Source organism: Aythya marila (assembly GCF_965140915.1).
Source record: "Aythya marila genome assembly, chromosome: 30".
In the NCBI taxonomy this organism is placed as follows: domain Eukaryota; kingdom Metazoa; phylum Chordata; class Aves; order Anseriformes; family Anatidae; genus Aythya; species Aythya marila.
The window spans coordinates 630,977-653,676 of record NC_139071.1 but is presented as its reverse complement, the minus strand read 5'-3'; the positions used below and the strand labels follow the sequence as shown (position 1 = coordinate 653,676).

The following is a 22,700-nucleotide window of genomic DNA, read 5'->3' as shown; positions in this document are numbered from 1 at the left end:
TTAGGACTGTGTGGTGTCTTTTTAGAGCATTAGCGACTCTTCCTTTGTAACGTGTACAGTAGATTATTTATTTTGTTATTTTGGAATAAAACTTTATTTTATGGCTTATCTTCCTGCCCCCACTCCCCCAGGCTCCCCTCTCCCTGCCTTGACCCTCCTCCAGGCTGGGGGGGGGGGGGGGGGCACAGGGCAGCTCACAAACCCCACAGCAGGTGCCAGGCCCGGGTGGACAAGGGGCTCGTGCCCCCAGCTGGGCTGGTGCGGGGGGGGTCCCTTTCCCCCCCCGGAGTGCTGGGCAGGCGCATTCGGCCCCCCCGGTTCCCACTGCCGCCTCTCGCCCCCGCAGCTGACTCATCCCGGCCCCCGCAGGGGGCTGAGCCCGGCAGCGTGGGCTGGGGGCACCGAGCTTGGCGGCGAGGCTGGGGGCACCCCCACGCGGGTCGGGGCCCCCCGCTGGCAGCGGCAAGGGCAGGCAGCGGCTCCGTGCTCCAAAGTGCAGCGTATACACAGGTTGGGGGGGGACAGGGTGTCACCCGAAGTGCTGCCTCCCCCCGGAAAATTCCCTCCCCTCCCCTGCCAGAGTTTGCAAACCCGGCGCAAATCGCGTCAAGTCCAGGAGCCCAGACGAGGCTGGGTCGGGGCTCACAGTCCCACGGCCCCCGCAGCCCCCTCACGCGTGCCCCGGCCGGACGCTGTCATCCCACCGGGACTCCCCCAGCCCCCAGCACGAAGCGTTGGGGCTGGGGTATCCGCTGCGCTGCATGGGGGGTGTGAAGGGGGGGCAGAGCGCGGGGCTCTCCAGGGACATCTCCTGTAGGAACTGGTCGAACTCCGAGCTGGGCGGCAGGTCCATGCTGGGCGCCATCCTGGGGGAGAGCGGGAGCAGCGTGACCCAGGGCAGCCCCCCCAGGCCCCCCTCAGCCCCCCGGTGCTTACCACCTTGGGGAGCTCTGCAGCGGCGCATCCATCGGCGTGAACGGGGCCAGCTCGGGCATCTCCTCATCCCGCGGCTCCGGCGAGGGGCCTCCGGGCAGCAGCTGGGAGGCCTCCCCAGGCATGTACTGGTGGGTCATAAAGCTCCTGGGGGGCAAAAGGGGGAAAGGGGGCTGATGGAGGGGTCACCTCCCTCCCCCAGGGTGCTTGGCAGCCCCAGGATGCAGGAGAGAAGTGCTTGGTTTGGAGGCTGGAGCGCATCTCCTCATGGGCAACACCAGCTGGGCAGAGCACCCCCCATGTGCATGCCCTGGGACCAGGGGAAGGGGGGGGGCAGGGCAGGGTGCCCCCCTCCAGCCACGCTCTTACATAGGGTTCCTGAAGGCAAGGTCTTGGCAGCGGGGCAGCGCAGGGTCCATGACCATGGACGATGAGAGCATCGGTGAGGTGCTGTGGGGAGGAGCAGGAGCATTTTGGGGAAGGGGAGGAGGAAACACAGCCCAGCCATGCCGGGGGGAGGTGGGGGGTCCAATGTGTCCCCACCCCAATTGTGGTACTGCTCCTACCTGGGGAAGGAGGACCCCATGCCCTCGGGGACCATCATGTTCATGTTGCTCTCACCCGCGGGGTAGCTGGACATGGGCTGGGAGCAGAAGGGAGCAGGGGGGCTGCGAGTGCAGATGGGGGGGGGCAGCAGGTGAGGGCGTCCTCCAGGGCAGCCCCCTCCCCTCCCAGCACGTGCCCAGAGAGCTGCCCCTGCCCCTGGGCGGGCACTCACCAGATGGGGCTGAGCACCGACTGCAGGTTCTCGGGGCGCAGCTCTTGCTGCAGCACAGGCAGGCTGAACATCTGAGCCTGGGGGGGCTCGGGCCCCCCCCCTGCAGTGCTCTGGGGCTGCTGGTCCCTGTAGAGGCACACCGACCCCCTCAGCACAGGCAGGACTCCTGCACTGCAGGGTCCAGTCTACAAGGAGGCGTGTGTGCAAGCCAGCACTTGCTGGGGGCGTTGACATCAGGGTGGGATTCACGTGGAGCAGGGCTCTGCTGCGGCTCAAGCTCCCCGGGGGGGGATTCCTCGCTCATGAGCACCTCCCCATTTCCCCATTTCCCCCAGACAGAAACCCCCCTGGCCCAGCAGCGATGCTCAGGCTGGCCGCTATCACCTGCCCGTGCACACACCTCCATTGGGGCTCGCCGACAGCCTCCTGCACCCACCCACCTCTCGCTTTCCACCGTCATCTTGATGGCAGTGGAGACGTAGCCGCGGCCGTCCTTGCCCGTCTGTTCTTCTGCGGGGAGAGAAGCAGCCGTGAGCCACCGCCCCGCGTGGGACGATGCAGCGCCAGCCTTGGCAGCAGGACCCTGCACCCAAATCCCTCTGCCCCTCTCGCAGCCCCCCCTGCTTCTCCCCACAGCCTTGCAGCCCCGAGGCCGGGGCCCCTCCGCTCCCCCCACTCACTGTTGTAGTGGCTGCCAAATGCCTGGTCCTTGGGGGTGTTGGGGTAAAGGTTGCGGAGCTGCCCCAGGTCCCGGATGCGGTCGCCGAGGGATCGGATGGACAGGTCCTTGGCGGAGAAGGGCTGGATGTTCTCCACCTGGCTGGAGCCTGCGGGTGACACGGCACGGGGCTCCACTGCCTGCCCCCCCGTAACGCCCAGTGTCCCCACACCGCGGTGACCTCGCTCTCCCCTCGGCGGTGCTGGCAGCAGCCCCCGTGCCCCCGTCTCACCGTCCTTGCCCCGAATGACGTGAGCGATGGTGACGCCTCCGATCTCCGAGTCACTGAAGCGGAGCAGGAAGGTCCCGTCAGGCTCTGTGCTCAGGAGCTTGCAGACGTACTGCTTGCTGATGAAGCCGATGATAAGCCTGGAGGAAAGGGCAGACGGACAGCGTGCCAGTGCCAGGATAGGACCCAGCACTCCCTGCGTCTGGTCCTGGAGGAGCTGTGAACACCCCACTCGGCCTCTCCGGCACCCACCTGTCTGACCAGTAACTTTTGAGGCATCTCTTGGTGAGGTCGAGGACTCCGTCAAACCACTGCCAGAAGGTGAATCCCCGGCCAGGCAGGATCTCCTGGGGAATGAGAGGGGTGTGAGGCTCCCCAGGGCCATGCTGGCCCCTGCCCACCCCGGCCAGCCCTCCCAGTAACCTTGTTGAACTGGGCCCAGGAGACACTGCGGCTCTGGAAGTCCTCCAGGCTGGCACTGTGGTCGTTGAAGATCTTCTGGGCCAGGAAGAAGTAGTGCTCCTTGAGAAGCCCCTTGGTGGTCTGCACCTCTGCCATGAACTTCAGGTTCAGGGTATCGCACATCTTCTCCCACGGCACCCGCTCGGCCACCACAAAGGGCACGCGGTCCTACAGCGGGGCCAGACAGCATCAGGACAGCATCGGGACAGCGCCCACTGCCCCAGCCCAGCCCTGGAGTCTCCTCGTCCTGGAGCCGGACCCAGCCCTGGCACCCCAGCAGGTCCTCCCTCACCCCAGCCCCTCCCCACAGCCCTCCCTCGCGGCACTCACGATCTCCGAGAAGGCGTTGTCCCACAGCACGGTGGCTTTGGCGTTGTTGTCCTGGTTCCCGTGGACAATGACCACGATGGGCAGAGACAGGACCTGGGCACGGGGCGCCCTCCCCTCAGCCCGGGCTCAGCCTCCCACAGCCCTGAGGCTGCCCCAGGGCCATCCCAGCCCAGACCAGGGCTGCGAGGGGTGGCAGGACCCGGGTGCCTGAGGGAGGCTCGGTGCTGCCAAGGAGAGGGGCCGGTACCTGGAGCTGCACAGTGAGGTTGCTGGGGCTCAGGGCCACGGTGGTGCTGAACAGGACGGCACATTTCTCCTCTGTCACCGACTCGGACCCCTTCCGCTCGCAGCGCTTTATCTTCTTCAGCAGCTAGGGAGGGGAGAGCCAAGCGTCACCCCCAGGCAACCAACAGCCCTGAGACACCCCCCAAGCCCTCCTGGGGTCCTCCCAACATCCCAGCACAGCCCCAAGCCTGTCCCGGGGCCGCTGTACAGCTCCTGGCCAGCAGCACTCACCACGTTCTTGAAGTTGGCGCAGCAGGTCCCGCTGGTGGGGTTGGTCTCCAGGGCCACCACATTGTGCATGATCTCCCCTGTGCTCTCGCTGGGCAGAGGCGGGGGTCAGGGCAGCGCAGCGGGGGCGCAGCCCCCTCACCCCCGCGCTGGCCGGCCGCTCACCTCAGGGTGTTGCCGTAGGCGCTGAGCGCCAGCTCCCGCGCCTGCTTCTCCGTCACCATGTCGGCCCGCACCATGTAGGGCTTGGTGGATGCCTTCAGCAGCTGGGGGCCCAGCAGGAACCGGACGCTCGCCTGGAACTTGGTCTGGGTCTTCAGCACCTGCGGGGGCTGTTTCTCCACCAGGAAGGAGCTGGGGGAACAAGGGGTGACAGCGGTGACGAGGGCAGCCAGCTCTGCCACCGGCCTCTGCAGATCCACCTTCTGCCCCCGCAGCGCCCGCCCTGTCCATTACCTCTTGACCAGGCTGGATAAAACCTCGTTGAAGCGCTCCAGGAGCCGGGGCAGCAGCTCGGGCCCCAGATCTGTGCTCGCTGCCATCACCTGCTGGTGCAGCTGGAAATAAACCTCGACCAGGCTCTCACACCTGTGAGGAAATTGTGGGGAAAGAGCGCCCTGAGCCAAAACAGGGCCACAGCAATCCTGGAGCCCCTCAGGCCAGCAGGGTCCCCGTTCCCAGGGGAGAAGACGGGGCAGGAGGGTTGCTGCGGGTCCCCCATTGCCACCCCACCTCTTCTGCAGCGGCGCTAGGTTCTCCTCGAACAGCGCCCCGTTTCCTGCCAGCTGCTGCTGCCTCTTCCAAATCTGGATCCTCTTCAGGACCTGCTGCTTGGCCACCTCCAGCTCTTTCGTGGCCTCCAGGATCAGGGTGGGCAGCTCCTGGGGGGCAGCACCAGCCACGGGGCTCTGCTTGGCACCATGCCCCCGGCAGAGCCTGCAGCCCCGCACTGGCCCCGTGCCCCCCCCGAACTGCTTCGTGCTCCTCAGCCCTGTCTCCCCCCGGCAGGATTGCCGCCTTGCCCCGCTGCCCCAGCCCCACTCACGCTCTCTGGAGCTTTCGGTTCTGTCTTCAGCTGTGGGTTCAGCGGCAGAGAGGCTGGGGAGGATGGAGCGGGGCGGCCCCGTTAGCACAGGACTGCACCCGCACGGCGCTGCCGTTCTCCGCCGTGCCCCATGGTCGGATCCATCCCGCCCTGGCCCCTCACCTGCGGAGCCGTCCCGCAGCTGCGAGCCGCGCTCCCGCAGCGCCTGGATCTCGTGGACACGGTGCTGCAGCCGCTGCAGGCCCAGGCTGAACTTGAGCTCCTCCTGCCGCCGGTGGAAGCTGAGGGGCAGGTGGCGGTCCTGGGGTGAGGAGAGTGGGGTGAGCGGGGTGTGGGGACGGCCCGGCCATGGGTTGCCCCAGTGGGGGGCAGGAGCCACGCACCCTCTTAAGCACGGCGGCCTTCTCGCCCTCCAGGATCGCCTTCAGGACAGCCACCAGCCGCAGCGGGTCCCGCCGGTACGTGCTCTGGGGGGAGCAAGGCCCTGGGTGTTAGCAGGGCAGGACGCGCGCCCCGCCGCTCCCAGCCCATCCCGTTCACGTGTTTCGGGCCCCCAGCCCAACACGATGGGCGCTGAGCCAGTCTCTGTGGTTTCACGGCCAGCCATGTGGAAGAGGCTGTGGCTGGCACGCTTTTGTGACATAACCAATTTCCAGCTTTACAACCAGTTTAAAACTTTAAAAAGTTAAAAATTTAAAAACTTTTCCAGTTTTAAACCATGCATGAAAAATATGAAGCAACTTTACATGAAACCCAAACCCCCATTCCTTATTTCTGCGAGCATCCCCTCAAGAGGCACCAGCCCTACACCTGGCGAAGACGTTCCCGGCCACCCCTGGCCCGGGTGAATCAGCGCTTTCCACCAAGCCCAGGCAGAGGAATTTCCCGGCTGGCTCCAGCTCCCCGCACCCTGCGCCAGCTCCTCCGGCCTTCGCACATTTCCCAAATTAGCTACTTCCCTAAACAGCAACGGCGAACCGCTGGACGGCGCGCTGGGCGGCTTCCCCTGCGGGCCGGGCGGCAGCTCCGCGGCACGCCCCTGGCCCCCTGCGCCCACCCGGCGGCCCCGCAGCAGCGCCAGCCCTGCCAGCACCGGGGTTTAGGGGACCAAAGCCCTGGGTTTGGTGTCCCGAGACGCTGTGGCAGCCCAGAGCTGTACCCTCACTGCGTCACAGCCCCATCCCGAAGCACCCCCCGGAGAGGGGCCGTGCCTGCCCCAGCTGCTTCCTCGGCCACGTTCGTCTTGAGCAAGAGCACCCAGCTCCCACCGCCCGCAGCCCATGCTCCCACCCAGCGCACTCCCACAACAAAGGGCTCGGAAGGGAAAAGGGTTTGCTGTTACGGGATGAGGAAAAATGGGAGGAGGGAGGCTCTTCTTGAGTAACTTAAATTGGGGAAAAAAAAAAAAAAAGAGCTGAAACATCTGCATATTTTCAAAAGCCAGCAGCAACATTGTTCATGAAAGTCACCCAGTTCCCCAGAAGTTATGACTAAAACTGACCCCTTCCCAAATGTTGTATATTACCAAAAAAGCAGGGTTTTCAACCGGGCTCTGGGCACGAGCACCGTTCAGCCCTTACTCTAAGAGCTCCACTGGCAGGAGAGAGAGTGGAAGGGTTAATCTGCAATCACAGAGGGAGGAAGAGAGACAGAGAGCAATTCACAGAGGTCTCAGTAAACAGAGAAAGAGCCCAGAAAAAGAAACCCAGTGTACACATGCACATGCGGCAGGAGGAAACACGGCACAAAACACCGCATGGAGGAAGGAGAAATCAAACGCTCGAGCAGAAAATGGGGAACATGTGGTGAGGAGGCTGCACGAGTGCCAACGTGCTCGGGGGGTCCCTGCAGGGGCAGCTCCTGGGTGCCAAGGGGCTGCAGGGATGTGCCCCACGAGTGGAAGCTGCGGCGGCTGGCGGGCAGGGGGGAACCGTGGCCATGAAGGGCCTGAGTGCTGTGACGAGCTGGGGGCTGGCCCCGGCACACGGATGAGCTCCCCCGTCCTGCCGAAGTGCCCACAAAACCCCACCGCCGGCACCGAGTCCGCACAAGTCACCCAAGGCTCCAGCCTCAAGAGGGGACTGGCTCAGAGCATCAGCCCCTTCGGTGGTGTTTGATGCAGCAAACCCAAGGCATGACAACAACCCTGCCTCCCGTGGTTCCTAGCTGCCATCCCGGCGGGACATGGCCCTCAGGGCCCCGCGCCCGGCCCCCCGCGCACCTCAATGTTGCTGACTTGCTGGAGGATCTGGCACTGCTGCCCATCGCTGCTGGCGGCACTGCGAAGCTTCTCCAGCATGGCCGAGAGCATCCCGCTGGCCACGCTGGTGCAGAAGGCGTCGGAGCCATTGATGAACTCCCTGGGGAGAAGGGGAGAAGGCCGGGTGGGCACGAAGCCTCTGCCCTCCCTGCGAGCACGCACTGGGGAGGAAGGGAACACCGGTGCTTCCGCTGTCCTGGCACGTCACCCAGCGCCGGCTGGACTTCTGGGGGAAATTTGCCACCTTACAGCTGTGAGCGAGGCTGAACGGCACTCAGAGAGATCACGAGGTTCATCAGAGAGGACGTCACCTCCTGAAACCTCTCCCACACACACACCCAGCTGCCACCCACCCTCTGCTGTGCTCCCCCACCACGGGGCCTGGAGCAGCCCCTCACCCGCTGCTGCGGCGCAGTCCCATGTGGCCAAGCCCCCTTGTGTCAAATTTCCTGCCCTTTTGCAACCTGGTCATGGTGCTGTGCAGAGGAGAAACAGTTCCTGAGGCCACTCCTGGGGACGCCTGGGTGAGACCGTGACACTGCTAATTAACCCACTGCTATTTCCATGTTCTAGGCACAAAGCAGGGGTGCTGGCCAGGCTGTGCTTGTTATTGCCACTGCGAATGCAGCACTGAGTCAGTCCAGACCCTGCTAGGGCGCTGAGGGCACCAACAGACCCCGACCAGCCTCACCTGACATTGCACCCTCTGCCCAGGCCCAGGAGCTCCCCTCCCATCCAGATCGGGGCGCTCAGCCCCACCACGAGCTGCGCCACCAGCGCATCCATCTCTGGCCCCATCTCCTCTTGCTCCCGCACGGATGCACAGGGCGCCCTCACTTACCTCACCTGGGGCCGTGGACGGAGCCCGGCACCGGCACCCACACGTTCAGACACTGGCCAGGCCGGGACCCCCTTGGCTGGGGGCTCAGCCCTCCCTGCGGGCAGCTGGATGCTCCCCTGCCATATCCCGGGCACGTGGGAGCGGTGAGGGAGAGCAATGCCCCGTGGGGCAGCCGGGGACTCACCAGGGCTGGTTCTCCAGCCAGTCAGCCAGGAGGCAGCGCAGGCTGCGGGGAAACTCTGCGAAGAGGCTGCTGAACTCCTCTGGCGGCATGTGGGAGACGATGTTCCAGAGGGACATCTTGGGAACCGTTACCTGCAGGGAAATGGGAGGTGAATGGGGAGAAGGGGGACACTGCGGGCACCCCACAACCCTGTCCTCTGCACAGCTGGGCTGGGCTATCCCCCGGTCCTGAAGGCTCCTTCGAGCACTGCTGCCCCGTCCCTCCGCCGTCTGAACCTGCTGCTTGGCACGGCCGGGGCTGCGCGGAGAGGAGGAGCAGGAAGCACCCATCCCTGATCATCCCTCTTGGGCAATCCTGGCAGGCTGGCAGCCCACTCGTGCCTCAGTTTCCTGCAATTCTGGGGAATCCCTGCTCCTCCTCCATGGGCACAGGGACGCATGGGGTGGCAGGCAGCACTACTGAGCTCGGCGCAGGAGAGATGGCAAAGCTGCCAGGAGCAAGAAGAGCGCGAAGCCCCAGCACCTGCTGAAACGGCTCTGCTGCGGTGCTTTCAGGAACAAGACACAGCCCTGACCCCCAGCCCTGCAGAAGCGAGGCGGCCAAGCTGCTCCCCAAAACCTCCCCAGCCACCCCCCCAGGGAAAACACCTTCCCAGGGCATGCCTCAGCCACCCCACAAACCGGTCTCCAGATTCCATGGAAAGCAAGGAGAGGGCTCGATGACAGGAGACAGGAAACACCATGGGGAAGACCGGGGGGCTCCCACCACCCCCAAGCTGGGCTTCGCAACCCCAACGGCGCCTCCCTGGCACAGACGCGCCCTGCGCCCTCCAGCAGCGCCTGAAGCCTGCGGACTTCACCCCGCCTCCGCAGCCCAGCCTCCCGGGCTGCTTCCCAAGATCCTGCTCCCGTCCTCCCCGCCACCCTCGCGTCCTCCATCCCACGGCCCCGCCGCAGAGCCCGCTCCCCTCGCCGGGCTGAGGAGCCGCTGCGTCACCCGGCCCAGACGCACCTCACTCCTGGGTGCCCCTCACCCAGCCGGGGTGGAGACCGGATCCTGCAGCAGGACGCGAGGCCGCGGCCCTCGGAGGACCGGGAGCCTGCAGGCCGCGGGCCAGGGCGTCTTGCTGGGGCCGAGAGCAAACAGCCGAGCGAGGGGGAGGCGTCACGTGCGCCCGCGGGCCGGCTGCTCTCCCCAGCGGGTCCTTTCCGCGCGGCAAGAGCCAAGGCGCAGGGAGGAGGTGGAGCCGCCGGAGACTCTGAGAAACCATGCGGAGGGAAGGGAGCCAACGTCACTAGGGCAACATTGCAGAGTGCAAAACAACCGTGGCCTGCTGCCGGCCGCCAAGCGAGGCCGCTCGCCCCCGCCTTCGATCCTGGGGCCACAACGCACTGGGGCCGGGCAAGGGGAGCCCCCGAGGTGCTCGAGCCCCCAGGATCCCACACCGATCGGAGGAGCAACCCTGTTGTGTGCCGTGCCTGGGTCTCCCAGCAGTGAATTTGCTCCTGACTCTGCTGGCACAAACCCACCTCGATGATTTACTGCGGGGATTGACAGATCCTGCAGGGATCAACGGCTGGGGAAATGTACCCAGCGCTCACCAGGCAGCTCAGCCCCGCTCAGGGCACCTGCTGCAGCTGGGGCTGGGGCCTTTCCACCGCTTGCTCAGCCAGGAAAACCCACCAGCAGCTGCTGCTTCCCCTCGCCGCCCCCCACGGACCCTGCAAGGCAGGGACCAGGAGAGGTCGGAGCTGTTGGTGCGCAGGGAATGGAGGCAGGAGGAAAGAGCAGTCCCTCATCCTGTGATCCTCGGAGGCCCAGTCCCCGTCCCCCTCCCTCGTTAAAACCTGTATTTCTGCTTAGCGCCGGGAGGCAGCTGCTGGCTTGTACGCAGCAACCTGGAGCGTGAGCTGGGCATGCCTGAATTTGCTGCGAGGCTGCAGGAGGCACCACGCTCCTCCTCGTCCCCACAAGCCCAGGGCCGGCTTGGAGGAGCTCACGGCAGGGGACGGCCCTGTCCCCTCCTGGCGTCAATCGCTGCAGCTCCTCGAGCCCAGCCGTGCGGCGCTTCCTTCCCGTCCTCGCTGCAGTTTCCATAACTCCGTGTTTTCCTCCTCAGCTCCTACTGCACAACAGCCTTTCCCTGCCAAGCCCGTGCTCCTGTAACAATACCCTGGCTGGGGCTGAGGTTTCCTTGAGAAGGGCCGGCGTGCCCAGCGCCCCGGTTTCCTGCACTTCGCGGTACCAGCTGGCGCTTGGTGGCCCACGTGGTGTTTGCCCTATCAACATATCTGCAGCGCCGAGAAGAGGAAGCACTGCGGCAGGCCCCAGGACGCAGACCCAGGCCTCAGGACGAGGCCACCCCTCCTGCGGGTCGGGGACGCTGCCTCGTCCCCTGGGCAAAGCAGCCACCGCCGCAGCTCCTAGCACCGGGCCAGCAGCCCTGCAACTCGCCCGGACGACAGGCGCAGCTCCCAGCTCCGCGGGCAACGTGCCCACGCCGCCGCAGATGCACAAATCCCCCTCTAGCGGGGCTCCGTGCCCCCAAAAAGGCAGAGGTTTGGAGGCAGCCCCGGACAGGGCCCCCTCCTGTGGGGCTGGGCCGTTTGCGTGCGGGGCTGGGAGCTGCTGCCTCGGAAAACCCCACGGCCGCGAGGCGCCTCCGGCTCAATGGCGGGGCAGGATATGGCGCAGGGGGGCAGCTCCGCCCCGAGCCCCCTCTTCCTACCTCCCCACCCCGCTGGGCTTCGTCCTCGGTGGCGGCAGGGACGTGGTGCTAGGTCAGGCAGGACGGACCGTGGCACCGAAGGGGGATCGCTGACCTCCCCGCTCCCCAGCATGGGCTTTCTGCTCGCTCTGTGGGCAGTGGGAAGCCACGTCCACGTTCCAGAAGTGAGAGCAGCCAAGCATCCCACCACTGGCACCCGTCCACCGCTGGCACCTCATGAGAGCAGCACCCACCTCTTGGAGCCACCTCTTTGCTGTGTGAGGGGAAGCAGGGTCCCTCCCAGCCCCGTAAGGGACCCAGCTTCCCTCCACCCCCCGATCCCTCAGCACACGTCCCCCATGGGGCCAGGCCCTGCCAGGGGCCAACTGGGGGCAGAGCTGGTGGCTGGCGGACACACGCAGTCCCCTGCCCTCTGCAAGGTGCAGCTGAGATTTCCCTGGGACTTTCTCAGGGACAGACGCTCAGATTTTCCAGTGCTTGAAGTTCAGGACACCTGGCTCTGCCACCAGCCTCCCTCCCACGTCCCCACGGGGGACGCAGCCTGCTGCTGTCACCGCCTTTGTCACGCCTCAGTTTCCCCGTGCTGCTGTTCGCTGTCCAAGGTGAGGATGCAGAACCTCGCAGCACGGATGGGACGCAGCGCAGAGGATGCTGCAGAGGCAATGGGGTGGCAAGGACCGGCCGGAGCCCTCTGCCCTCCCACAGCGAAAGCCCTCCTGGTTCAGAGAGAGAAGAGCAGGGCTTTCCCCAGCTGACCCGGCCCCGGTGTGACTCACAGCGTGGGGAATCCGGGCAGGATCAGGCCCTCAGCTCCCACCCCTGGGGACATGCCACAGCCCGTGCCCCCGGAGGTCCCTGCCAGGCGCCCTGGGGCCGTGCTCGGGCGCTTTCGCTTTGCCCCACGCACCCTCCGCCCCCAGACGGGGTGCCAGCGGCCCGGTCCGTAGGCGCTGTTGGCAGCCGTCCACGTTGGACTTTGGGCCTGGCAGCCCCGCCAAGCACGGGCCGGGCTTCCAGCTGCCTTGGGGCTGCCAAACACCCGCAGGGACCCCGGTGCTGCTGCCCGGCCCCGGCCCCATCCCCTCCTGCAGGAGCAGCGGGCTGGGCTCCGGTGGGCTCACCCCGGGGGGGGGGGGGGGGGCTCTGCAGGCCCCCGGTTCCCCGTCCTGCACCCCCCCGGAGCGGGCAGGCACCTGCAGCGCCCAGCAGCAGCCCCGGCCGCCTCTGCTGGCACCGGGGGCTGAAAACCCGCCGGGTTTTCCTGCGGGGAGCCCCGCTCCGGACGGTGCCGTCCCGCAGGCCCCGGGGTGGGCACTGGGAGCCCGCGGGGCTGCACGGCGTGCGGGCACCGGGGACCGGGGCAACCCCCGACAGCCCCGTTACCCCCCCCAGACCCCCCCCCCCAAAGGAACGGGGACTTACCGGAGGGCGCTGCCTCCTTGCCCCCGTTACCGGCCCGGGGAAGGCCCCGTTACCGGGCCGCGTCCCGCCGCCAGCCGCCGACTTCCCCCTTCCCCGGGCCCGGCCCCCGCCGCCTCCTTCCGGCCCGGGGCTTCCACGGCCCCGCTCCCGCCGCCAGCCCCGGGGGGGGGCCCCGAGCCGCGCTCGCCCCTTCCCGTTCGGGCCCGGCCCCGCCCGGTGCCCCCGGGCCCGCGGAGCCGGCGGCCCCCGCGGCCTCCCCCGGGGGTCTCCCCGGTGCCACCCCCCCCCCCCAAGTCCTGTCCCGTCCCGTCCCGTCCCCCCCCCCCCCCGGTGCCGTTACCTCGCGGAGCCGCCGCTCCGGGCCGGGCCGGGCCGGGCCGCGGGGCCCTCAGTCCATGGCGCTGCGGCTGCGGGCGCGGCCGGGCCGGGCTCCCGGGGCTGGCCCCGCTCCGGCGGAAAGCGCCGAGCGCCAGGAAGAGGGAGGAGACGCGCGGGGGTGCGCGGGGGGGCCCCGCCGGCCCCGGCCCCGGCCCCGTTCCCCCCCCGGTCCCCGCCGTCCTCCCCCCCGGGTCCCCACGTTCCCCCCCCGGTCCCCGCCGTTCCCCCCCACCCCTCCCGGTCCCGTTGCGTTGCCCCCCCCCCCCCCCAAAAGGGCCGCCCCGCACCTGCCCCACATCGCGCTGCCCCCCCCAGCCTGCCCCATACCGGGGCTCCGCCACCGTGCAGCCCCCCCGCACCCCCCCCCCGTACCGGGAACCGGCAACCTGCCCCCCCCCCCCCCGAGCTGCGCACCCGTTCGGTGGCTGAACGCGCCCGGGGCCCGGCCCCGGTTTGCAGCCGTGTCCCGGAGCTTGAGGCCTGCGGCCGGGCCCGGGAGCTGCCCGGAGCTGTGAGCGAGGCCCGGGGGCTGTCCCCGCCCGGGGGGGTCCCGGTGCACCGGGGGCTGTTTGTGCCCCGTGAGCCGCTCGGTTCCTGCCCCCCCCCCCGGTGGGTGCGGAGCCGCCCCGGGGCCGCCAGGGGGCGCTGCCGCACCGGGGTCCCGCCGCAGGGCCCCGGTACCGGCCCCGGGAGGGGGGCCGGGGGGGGACCTGGGGGGCTGCCCCCCCACTGCTGGGACGGGACCCCCCGGGACCCCCCGGGACACGCCGTGCTTCGGGTCCCCCGGGGAACCGAGCCCAAGGCCCGGCCGTGCCCCGGGCACCGGTGGCAGCACCCGTAGGGCTCTGGGGGTGTCGGGGGGCACCGGGCTTCCCCTGCCTGGCTGGGGGCCGGGGGGGGCCCTGAACGAACCGACCGGTGCTGAGCACACGGGACCCGGGGCTGGGTGCGTGGGAGGAATCCTGGCAGAGCGTGGCCATGGCCCTGCTGTCCCGGCCACCTCCGCTCGCAGGGGTTTGCACAACCCGCGGGGCTTTGTGCTGTGCCCCCCCACCCCGGGCACCGCTGGCCTCTCTGCGGGGACGGCGTCCCGGGAACATCTGGGGAGGGAGAACATCTTCCTCCCAAACACCTGGCACGGCACTGCCTTGGCTGGGCCCCTCCCGGCTGGCTCCTGTCCTCTTTCCCCCCCCAAGCCCTCTGCCAGCACTGCCTCACTGGGGCGGGGGCAGGTGTATGATGGCATCGTTGTAACTGCTGACGTCATTGTTGTAACGGGTGATGTCATCCGGGGGGGGCGCAGGCACCTCCTGCCACGGAGAGGCTGCAGGGTGGGTGCCGGTGCTGCCCTGGCCCCTGTGGCACCCGGACTCGGCACTGTGCAGCAGCGGCGTGGCGAGGAGAACGAGGGCACAGCTCTGGCATCACGGCTCTGACATCACAGCTCTGACATCACGGCTCTGACATCACGGCTCTGACATCACGGCTCTGGCTCTGACATCAGAACCACAGCCACGGTGGTCGGGGAGGGATGGGGCACTGCCCCAGGGGGGGCTGAAGGAATGCACCTGCAGCCGGTGAAGGAGGGATGGGGTTGGGGCAGCCCCGCTCTCACTGGGGTTGGGGGGTCCATGCTGCCCCCCAGCCCCATAGCCTGGGTGGGTCCCCAGGGCCTCGGCAGCGTTGCAAACATTGGCAGTGTGTTTGCCACCCCAACCGGCCCAAAATGCAGATCACGGTGACGGAGACTCTTGGTAACAAACATCTGAGGCAGGGATGAGACGTTCCCTGCGGAGAAAAGGATGTTTGGGTAAGGTGAGAGGAACACCGTGGCTGTTTTGGGGCTGGAGCTGCTGCCCCTGGCCCCCCGTGGTAGGTGGGTGGGCTCGTGGAGCATCCCCCTGCCAGGAGCTGGCACTGAGCCCAAGCACGGCTCCAACCATGAGCCACATGCACAGGACCCAACACTGGATGAGCAAAATATGGCCTGGCCCCAGCAGGACCCTGCTGCTGGGACCCCGCTGCCAGGACCCTGGGCTGGGGGTCACAGCCTGGGACCACGGCCTCATGCTGTGGGGAGGGGGTGGCGGGCAGCACTTGTACCGTATCCATACCATGTCTATCCCTATGCCACATCCCTGTCCCCCATATCCATGGCCCTGCTGATACCATACCCAAGTCCATACCTACACCACACCCATACCATTCCTACACCATACCTACACCATGTCCATACCCATCCCCACACCATGACCGTACCTCTATCCATACCCATTCCCATACCATACAATGCCCATACCTATACTGATACCATACCCATACCTCTGCCCATACCTATTCCCATACCATACCACACCATACCATACCCATCCCTGTACCATGCCCATACCTACTCCCATAGTACACCCATACCTATTCCCAAACCGTACCATACCATACTACAGGTATACCATACCATACCCATACCCGTACCCGTATCATGCCCATACCTATTTCCATACTGTACCGTACCATACCGCACCACACCATACCCACACCCGTACCATGCCCATACCCATTCTCATACCATACCCATACCTGTACCATGCCCATACCTATTCCCATACCATACCATGTCCATACCCATTCCCATACCTACACCATGCCCCTACCTATACTGATACCATACCCATACCTAAGCGCATACCTATTCCCATACCATACCACAGCCATACCCATACCCATACCCATACCCATACCCATACCCATACCCATACCATACCCATACCCATACCCATACCCATACCCATACCCATACCCATACCCATACCCTACCCTACCAATACCCATACCCGTACCATGCCCATACCTATTCCCATACCGTACCACACCATACCCACACCCGTACGCTGCCCATCCCCATTCCCACTCCCATACTATACCCATACCTATTCCCACCCCGAGCCCATCCCCATCCCCATCCCCCCCCCCCCCATCCCCATCCCGGTACCTGCCCCCCTCCATCCCCGCCCCCCCCCGGGGGGGCGCAGCCCGGGCACCTCCCGCGCATGCGTGCCCGCCGCGTCGGACCCCCCCCCCCCCCTTCCCCCCATCCCTCCCCCCTTCCCCCCAATTCCCCCCCCCCTCGCGGCGGCTCGAGCCCGGTGACGTCAGGCGGGCGGCGGCGCGCGCTCCATCCCCCGGCGGCGGCGGCGGCGGCGCGCGCAGCCCCCCCCCCCGCCCCCGCCCCGCAGCCCCCGGCGCCGCCGCCGCCCAGGGCCGGAGGGTCCCGGTTCCCCCCCCCCCCACCCCAGCCCCCTCCCCTCCGGTCCCGGCCCGGCCCCCCCCGCCCCGCCCGGCCCGGCCCTCCCCTCCCCTGCCCGCCCCCGCCCTCCCGCGCCCCCTCCCTCCGCGGATGTCGGTGCGCGGGCCCGGGACGCGCCGCCCCGCGGGCAGCACGGCGTGAGGAACCGGGAGCCGCCGGGAGCCGCCGGCATGGGGCCGCTGCTGCTGCCCCTCGCTGGGTGCCTGCTGGCCCTGCTGGCCGCCCCCGCCGCCCGCGCCCTCGAAGGTGAGTGCGGGGCCGCGGGGGGCGGCACGGCCCGGTGCGGTCCGGTGTGGCTCGGTTCGGCCCCGTGTGGCTCGGTTCGGCCCGGTTCGGCCCCGCCACGGCTCCCCCCGGGGCTGCGGAGCGCTCCCACCCCGGGCCCCGGCCCTCGTTGCCGCCGCGCTGCGGAGCGGGGCCGCCCGCCGGGATTGGGGGCGCGGGGCTGGGGCCGGGGCCGGGGCCGGGGCCGGGGGGGCTCCGCCGTGGGGGCTGCGCTCGGGCCCGGGCCGCTGACGGCGCCCTCAGGACCCGGGGGGCTCGGGGCTGGGGCCGGGGGGCGCGGGGGGCCGAGACCAGAGCGGGGCTGGGGCCGGGGCTGGGGTCGGGACCGGGACCGGGGTCGAAGCGGGGCTGGGGTCGGGACCGGGACCGGGGTCGAAGCGGGGCTGGGGCCGGCGGCCCCGCTGCGACAAAGCGGAGCGGCCCCGCGGGTCCCCGCTTCTGCGGAGAAAATAAAGGGACCCCCCCCATCCCCCCATCCCCCCCATCCTACAGCAGGCGTCCTCCTCCCCTTCCCGATCCCCCCCCGGGAACTTCCCTCAGCTCCCCCCGCTCCTATTCCCCTGACGCCCCCTCCACCCCCCCATTTTCCCTCTGCCAGCGGCAGGGGCTGCCCTGCGGTGACAGCGCGGCCCCCCCGGCCCTTGCGTAACGGGGCCGGTAACGGGGCTGGCCGCTGGCCCCGGGGCCGTCCAGCCCCGCACCGAGCGGCTCCTTTTCAAGCTGCGCACGTCTCGCCCCTGCCGGGATCGATCTGCTCGCCCCGTTCCTCTGCAGCCTCCCCGTACCGGGGGCTCGGGGCCGGCAGCTCGGCCAGCGGGGAGCCACCGGCGGAGAAGTTCCTGGAGATGTTTTAATGTGTGGGGTGGGAGGCTGATTTTTTTTTTTTTTTAATCTTTTTTTTTTTTTTTTTTTCCCCCTTAAAAGCCCGGAGATTTGGGGTTTTGAGTTGGCTTGCGCAGCTTTCCGCTTACGGGTTCCCTCCAGCCCAGATGGGAAGGGCCTGGCGAAGGCGGCAGCCTGGAGCGTTTTATCGATGGGGGGGATCTGGGGGAAGGTTTCGCTGTCCCCTTTTAGCACCCACCTCGGCACCAAGCTGCTGGCGCTCGGTGCCGTGGCAGAGACAGCAGCGTCCAACCCATGGCCAGTGCTGCGGGGGGGGGCTGGAGCCCCTGGCCTCCCCCCGCCCTGCTGGAGCTCCAGGCACCCAAATCACGTCCCTCGGAGGGAGGTGGCGATGCCGCTTGTGTCCCCAGCTCTGCTGACACCCGTGCGGGGTTGCTGCAGCCACTGGCACTGAGCTGCCCTCTCCCCGTAGGCAGGGAGTGCACCGGGGTTTGCTGCTCGGCCTCTCCCCTTTTTGGGGGCACCCGGCACCGTGGAGGCATTGTCCCCCCTTGGTTGGGGTTCGAAGCAGCCGGCGGATCCCGAAGTTGGTGGGGGCGGGAGGGACAGGCATCAGTCATTGCATAAGCTGCGTTGCCTTTGGAAACGAGGCTGCAGCAGTGATGATGAGCTCGAGGGAAGTTCCTCCATCCTCTCCTCCACCCCGATGACTTGGAACGGGGTGAAAGCCAGCACGGGAACGCCCCCTCACCGGGTGGCTGGCGGTGGGCTCCTGCTGCAGGGTGCCGTGCCTTGCCGACCCCACAAAGCCACATGCAGCTGGCACGGCGTCCTTCAGAGCTCTGTGGGCAGGAGTTGCTCCGGTCCAGGGATGGGGCTTGGGGAGGAGGCTTCAAAACCCCAGTCCCCCTCCCCCTCGGCAGTGCGGCGGTGGGGCTGCCTTGGCTTGCGACCCCCAAAGCCACTGCCTCGGGTTGTGACGCTGAAAATGTTAATTTGTTCCTGTCTTTGGCTGCAGAAGAGAGGGGAGACAAAGTCCAGCCGGCGGGGATGGTGGAGGAGCTCTTCCAGCGGGACAAAGGGCAGCGGCGCACGGCTCTGATCTGCCGGAGCGCTCTTCCCATCTGGCGGGGCGGCGGTGCGCTCCCCGGGTCCCGATGCTGCTTTGGGAATACCTGTGGTTGAGGGTGGCCGAGGTGTTTCGGTGCAGCCCTTCCCCCTCAGCAGTCCAGGTCTTGTGCACGCAGGTGCCATCTCCCCGGGCAGGGACGGGTTTTCCAGGAGCCAGGCTGGGTCTGGGAACTGTTGGGGGGTGGCTGTCGGGGCTGGTGCTGCCTTTGCCACACAAAGGAATGGTGCTAACAGGGGGGAGCCTGCTCAGCTCCATGCAGATGTGGGCAGGGGGTGTCTGTGGGGTGCTGAGGGCAGGGTGCTGGCCCGTATTGTGCCCAGGTGCTCCGCTCTCGTGTCATCTCTGTGTTCCTGCAAGCTGTGTGCCCACGTATCGCTGCAGTCCCTGTGGGAGCAGCACAACCGTGGCTCCTGTCCTGCCTTCTCCTTCTCCGGTGCCGTGTGCTGGTGCTGAGGGGGTCCAGAGCATCCTCAGCAGCGCTGGGCGTTTCTGGGGTAAAACCAAGGCGCTGCCTCCTTGTTGCTTCCTCGGCATCCCGGCCCCAGTTTGTGCTCCGCTTCTGAGCGCGGTGCTGGAAGGTGCCAGGGCTGCTCCTGTCGGCTGTTGTTGCACTTCCTCCTGCATCAAGAACTGGTTGGGCCAATGGAGGGCAAACCACCCAAGTCTTCCCCGTTCCTCAAAGGCTTTGGCACCCAGGGCTGCCTCTTCCTGGAGGAGAGCTGGCGAGGCTTTCGAGTTAATTGGTTCCTCTTTGCCACCAGCCCGTACTTGATCCACAGCTGCTGGCTGCCTCCTGCCTGGCACAGGACGGGCACAGCCTCATCTTTTCGGCATCCCTGGGCCAGGAGGGAGGTGCGGGTGGCATGGCTGTGGGTGGCGGGGGCACGGGACTGCTGGTGAAGGGACGGCTTCGAGCTGGGACAGCTTTTGTGTCTCTGGCTCTTGCAGCCGGATTAGGATGAGCCTTGCAGTCCTGTGTGATTGGCAAGGTGTGGATGTGGGGAGAAGCCAAACTGTCTCGATATAGCTTTGCAGGAGTGACTCACTCCCCAGGAACCTGGCAGAGAGAAGGGCTGGGGAGAGAAGCACAGATGCTTTCTCACTTAGCGAGGGAGGCTCGTCTGGGGCGGGGGGGGGGGGGTCTTAGCGACCCAGTGCTGGTTTTGGAGCTGGCTGCAAGGCAGGGTGGGACGATGCCTCCACCCCAGCGCTGTCCTCGTCCTGCCTGCCTGGCACCGCCCTGGTAGGAGCAGGCTCCTTACGAGCCTGGAGCTGCCCGTGTCTGCGGCCGCGATGTGCATGGAGGGTGCTGGGGTCCAGCACGGGTCTGTCACCATCCAGCTGTGGGCACCGTGCTCCTTGCTGTGCCCAGAGGGTGCCAGCGTTTGGCACGGGTCCGTCACTGGCCAGCTGTGGGCACCGCGCTCGTTGGCAGAGCCAGCAAACAGTGGCAGCAGCGCAGCACCCATCCTGGGATGTGGGGACTTCCCCTTGCAGAAACAATGGCTGATAAGCAGGGGCAAGCCAAGGGGAAAAAAAAAAAGTGCAAAACTGCTGCTCTGCGGTGTCCCCAGAACCACGGTCCTTCTCTGGAGCTCAGCGCTGGGGGACAGGGTGCAGGCAGGAGCTGGCAGCTTGCCCAGGGGTCAGGAGGTGCCCACGGACGGAGCCGTTCCACTGTGGGGCCCTTGGAGGGCAGGAGGACACCGGGATGTGGTGCTGGTGGTGGTGTGGCCCGAGCGAGGCTGCTCACTTTCCTGTGGGGCTGTTTGGGAAGGCACCGCGAGGGGCTGTGCTCGGCTGCCTCCTTGTTGGGGAGGGTGGAGGGGACCCCAGCCACCGGAGGGCTGCAATAACATCCCAGTTAGCTCCTGGTGTTTCCTGTGGCTGAGCTGAGCAGGGAGAGACAGGGCTGGGAGGGAACGAGGGGCAGAGCCCTTGGACAGAAGGGATCCTGGCTCTTGGAGAAAGAGGGAACATCCCTGTGGGTTTTGGAGGTGAATGTGCCAGCCTCAGAGGAGTGCTGGGCACGCGGGACATCTGCAAAGCAACCTTTGGCATTGGCTTCCTCGTGTGGTGCTGCTGGGGGGATCCTGAGCGAGGGCCCTGCTGTGCCCCATGTGGGGAAGCATCTGCCCGGCGCCTTCCTGCAGGGGATGAACGCCAGCGTGCACAATGCTGTGGCCCCTTGTGCAGGTGCTGGACCTGGGTCTGCAACTGACTCGCGGGGATTTTGCTTGCACCTTTGGGGTAAGTTCCCGAGCCTGCTGCGGGTGATTGTTCAGCAGGGCTTTGGCCAGGTCAGGCTGCCCGCTGCCGTCCCGTGCAGGGCACATGCGCCTCCACACGCCCCCTTGGCCCTGGGAAGAGGGTGCAAGGGGATGCTTCCCGTAACAACCGCTCCGGGGAGGGCGGCACAGCCCAGAGCACTGTGGTCACTGTGAGCTGGGCTGAGTCGGCACTATCGATGTGACAGCAACCAGCGGGCAAGACCGTGGCCTTGTCATGGGGCAGGAGGTTCCTCTTCCATGTGCTGAAAAGATTTCGATTCCTTGATGCGTGTCGAGCACCTCATTTAACCGCTAACCCACAGGCAAGTCCTGGCTGCGCTCCCAGAGCCCACTGCTCTGTCTGTGCCGTGCGCCTCGGCACAGTGCAAAGTCATCGTGCTCCCAGTTTTCCCCAGCAAGTCGCAGAGCTTGGCTGAAATGCCTGGGTGTGTAGGAGCTGTCTGAAGCCCCACGGAGAAGTCGGGAAGAATCCAGCAATCCCAGGATTGGGAAATGGGCTCCTCGGAGATTGCGCCTGCTCCTCGTCGCGGCGGTGCGCGGCTGACTCAGCCTGTGAGCGGTGAACGCATCTAACCCGTTTCCTTCCTGTGGGCTCTACGCTTTGCCAAGCAGACAAGGCTCTCGTTGTGCTGGGATTGAATTTTTATCTCCGCCGCCTTCTGGATTGGGCATTCTGGCTCCATCCCTGTTGATGTCCTCTCCGCGCGTGGCTGCCAGGAGATGGGGCGTAGGTCCCCGGTTCATGGCCTGTTCCCCTCTGCTGCCGCTGCGCATGCTGTGTGCCCGGAGTCCTGCTGGGCGCTGTAAATTAAGAATCCGCTATCCCCGAGGGGGAGGAGATGTGTTTTTCTGAACCCCATTGACATCTAAGCCACGTGCCCAAAGCTGGTGAAGGTCAGCAAGCGGCATTGTGTTCTGGGGGCACATCCAGTGCCGGCCTGGCGATGCTGTGCCGGCTGCCCACTGGCGGTGCTGTGAGCGTGGCCCCTGTCTTCTCCTCTCCTTGGTGGGGTCCCACAGCTGCAGGCAATGCTGGGTTGGGGGCCAGTACCGTGTCTGGCACCTGCGGAGGTCTCATGTCTGTGCCATCTTTGGTGGCATTCCCAAGCGAGCGTCAAGGCTGTCTGCACAGAGATGCGCTTTCCTCTCCTTCATATTTCGCAAGCCAGTGCGAGACCAACTTGCAGTTATTTACAGACCAGTTTTTGCTGTTGACTTAACTTTTCAGTCACTTACATTTAATGTACCTTGGCAGCCCGTCCTGCCAGCGGCAAGCAGCAGCAGCAAATATTTTCAGCCTTTTCTAATTCAGCTCGAACTTCTTGTTTTCTTCGCTCCGCGCCTCTTATTTTAAGAAGGAAAAATGCTGGGTGGGTTGCGAGGACTGTTTTGCTGGATCTTATTCCGTTGTGTGAGGTTGCTTTCCCCAGTGCAGTCCATCCATCTCTGGTGCTAAATATAGGCTTACTGTGTCCTTTCTTAGCCAAGGAAGCCAAGCAGACGAAAGCTACAATCACGCGGATGCTTTGCAGGGTTAGAGACAGTCCCAGCAAGCCTGAAGCTCAGGCTCACGGGGTGGGCACTGTGGGGCTGGGCAGGACCCTGCTGGTGGCCCAGAGGTCGTGAGGGATCCTGGGGGTACCTTGCTGTGGGTGCTGTGGGAGTGATGGGTGGCCTCATCTGCTGTGGGAGGGGGAGAGCAGGTCTGTGATTTCTTCCAAATTGTGGACTGAGGCATCTGAATGTGAGTTGCAGGTGACTGGGGAAGTGTCTAATTGAGCTGGAAGTTTCATTTAATTGTCTGTACTAATTAGCCTCCTGCAAGATGCCGTTTCTCTAAATGAAAAGGCAGCACTGCAAGTGGCGAGGGTGAGCGTGCGTTTCTGGGTCGTGGCTGGGCACATGGGGCCATGACTGGCAGGTGAAGGGCAAAGAAATCCGCGGCAGACGATTAGCTTCAGGAACGTGGGCTGCGGAGGGAGACGGACTGATTGCTTTCCTTTTGGAGTTGCTGCTGGATTCAG

At 66.3% G+C, this 22,700-nt stretch overlaps 2 protein-coding genes across 6 annotated transcripts in view; one reads left to right on the top strand and one right to left on the bottom strand.

Annotated features, from left to right (window-relative positions):
• Positions 1–43: 43 nt before the first annotated feature.
• STAT6 (signal transducer and activator of transcription 6) lies at positions 44–13,369 on the bottom strand. Of its 4 annotated transcripts, none has more exons than XM_082781253.1 (22): positions 13,236–13,369; positions 8,294–8,424; positions 7,230–7,368; positions 5,392–5,475; positions 5,171–5,309; positions 5,009–5,061; positions 4,696–4,844; positions 4,420–4,551; positions 4,129–4,317; positions 3,967–4,054; positions 3,698–3,820; positions 3,451–3,543; positions 3,082–3,288; positions 2,911–3,005; positions 2,662–2,798; positions 2,392–2,538; positions 2,152–2,221; positions 1,712–1,837; positions 1,500–1,601; positions 1,303–1,383; positions 937–1,080; positions 44–866 (listed from the first exon to the last, which is right to left on the bottom strand). In XM_082781253.1, the coding sequence occupies exons 2-22, from the start codon at positions 8,407–8,409 to the stop codon at positions 671–673; spliced, it is 2,610 nt and encodes an 869-aa protein (XP_082637379.1). In that variant the 5' UTR covers positions 8,410–8,424; positions 13,236–13,369; the 3' UTR covers positions 44–670. The 4 variants fall into 4 exon arrangements, with proteins under 4 accessions (XP_082637379.1, XP_082637378.1, XP_082637376.1 ...); XM_082781252.1 differs by lacking the exon at positions 13,236–13,369 and adding an exon at positions 12,784–12,925 and having other exon boundaries at positions 940–1,080; XM_082781250.1 differs by lacking the exon at positions 13,236–13,369 and adding an exon at positions 12,784–12,924.
• Positions 13,370–16,196: 2,827 nt separating this feature from the next.
• Positions 16,197–22,700, top strand: part of LRP1 (LDL receptor related protein 1) — an 89,156-nt gene continuing 82,652 nt past the window's right edge. For both annotated transcript variants that reach the window (XM_082781274.1, XM_082781273.1), the window contains exon 1: positions 16,197–16,371. In XM_082781274.1, coding sequence (XP_082637400.1) covers positions 16,296–16,371 — 76 coding nt within the window. In that variant the 5' untranslated portion in view covers positions 16,197–16,295. The remainder of the gene's footprint in view (positions 16,372–22,700) is intronic.

Coding starts and splice junctions, on each gene's coding strand:
- STAT6 (XM_082781253.1), bottom strand. CDS start 8,409: ATGTCCCTCTGGAACATCGTCTCCCACATGCCGCCAGAGGAGTTCAGC. Junction 3,821..3,966: donor GCGCCAACTTCAAGAACGTG/GTGAGTGCTGCT, acceptor TCCCCTCCCTAG/CTGCTGAAGAAGATAAAGCG. Junction 3,006..3,081: donor CCTGGGCCCAGTTCAACAAG/GTTACTGGGAGG, acceptor CTCATTCCCCAG/GAGATCCTGCCTGGCCGGGG.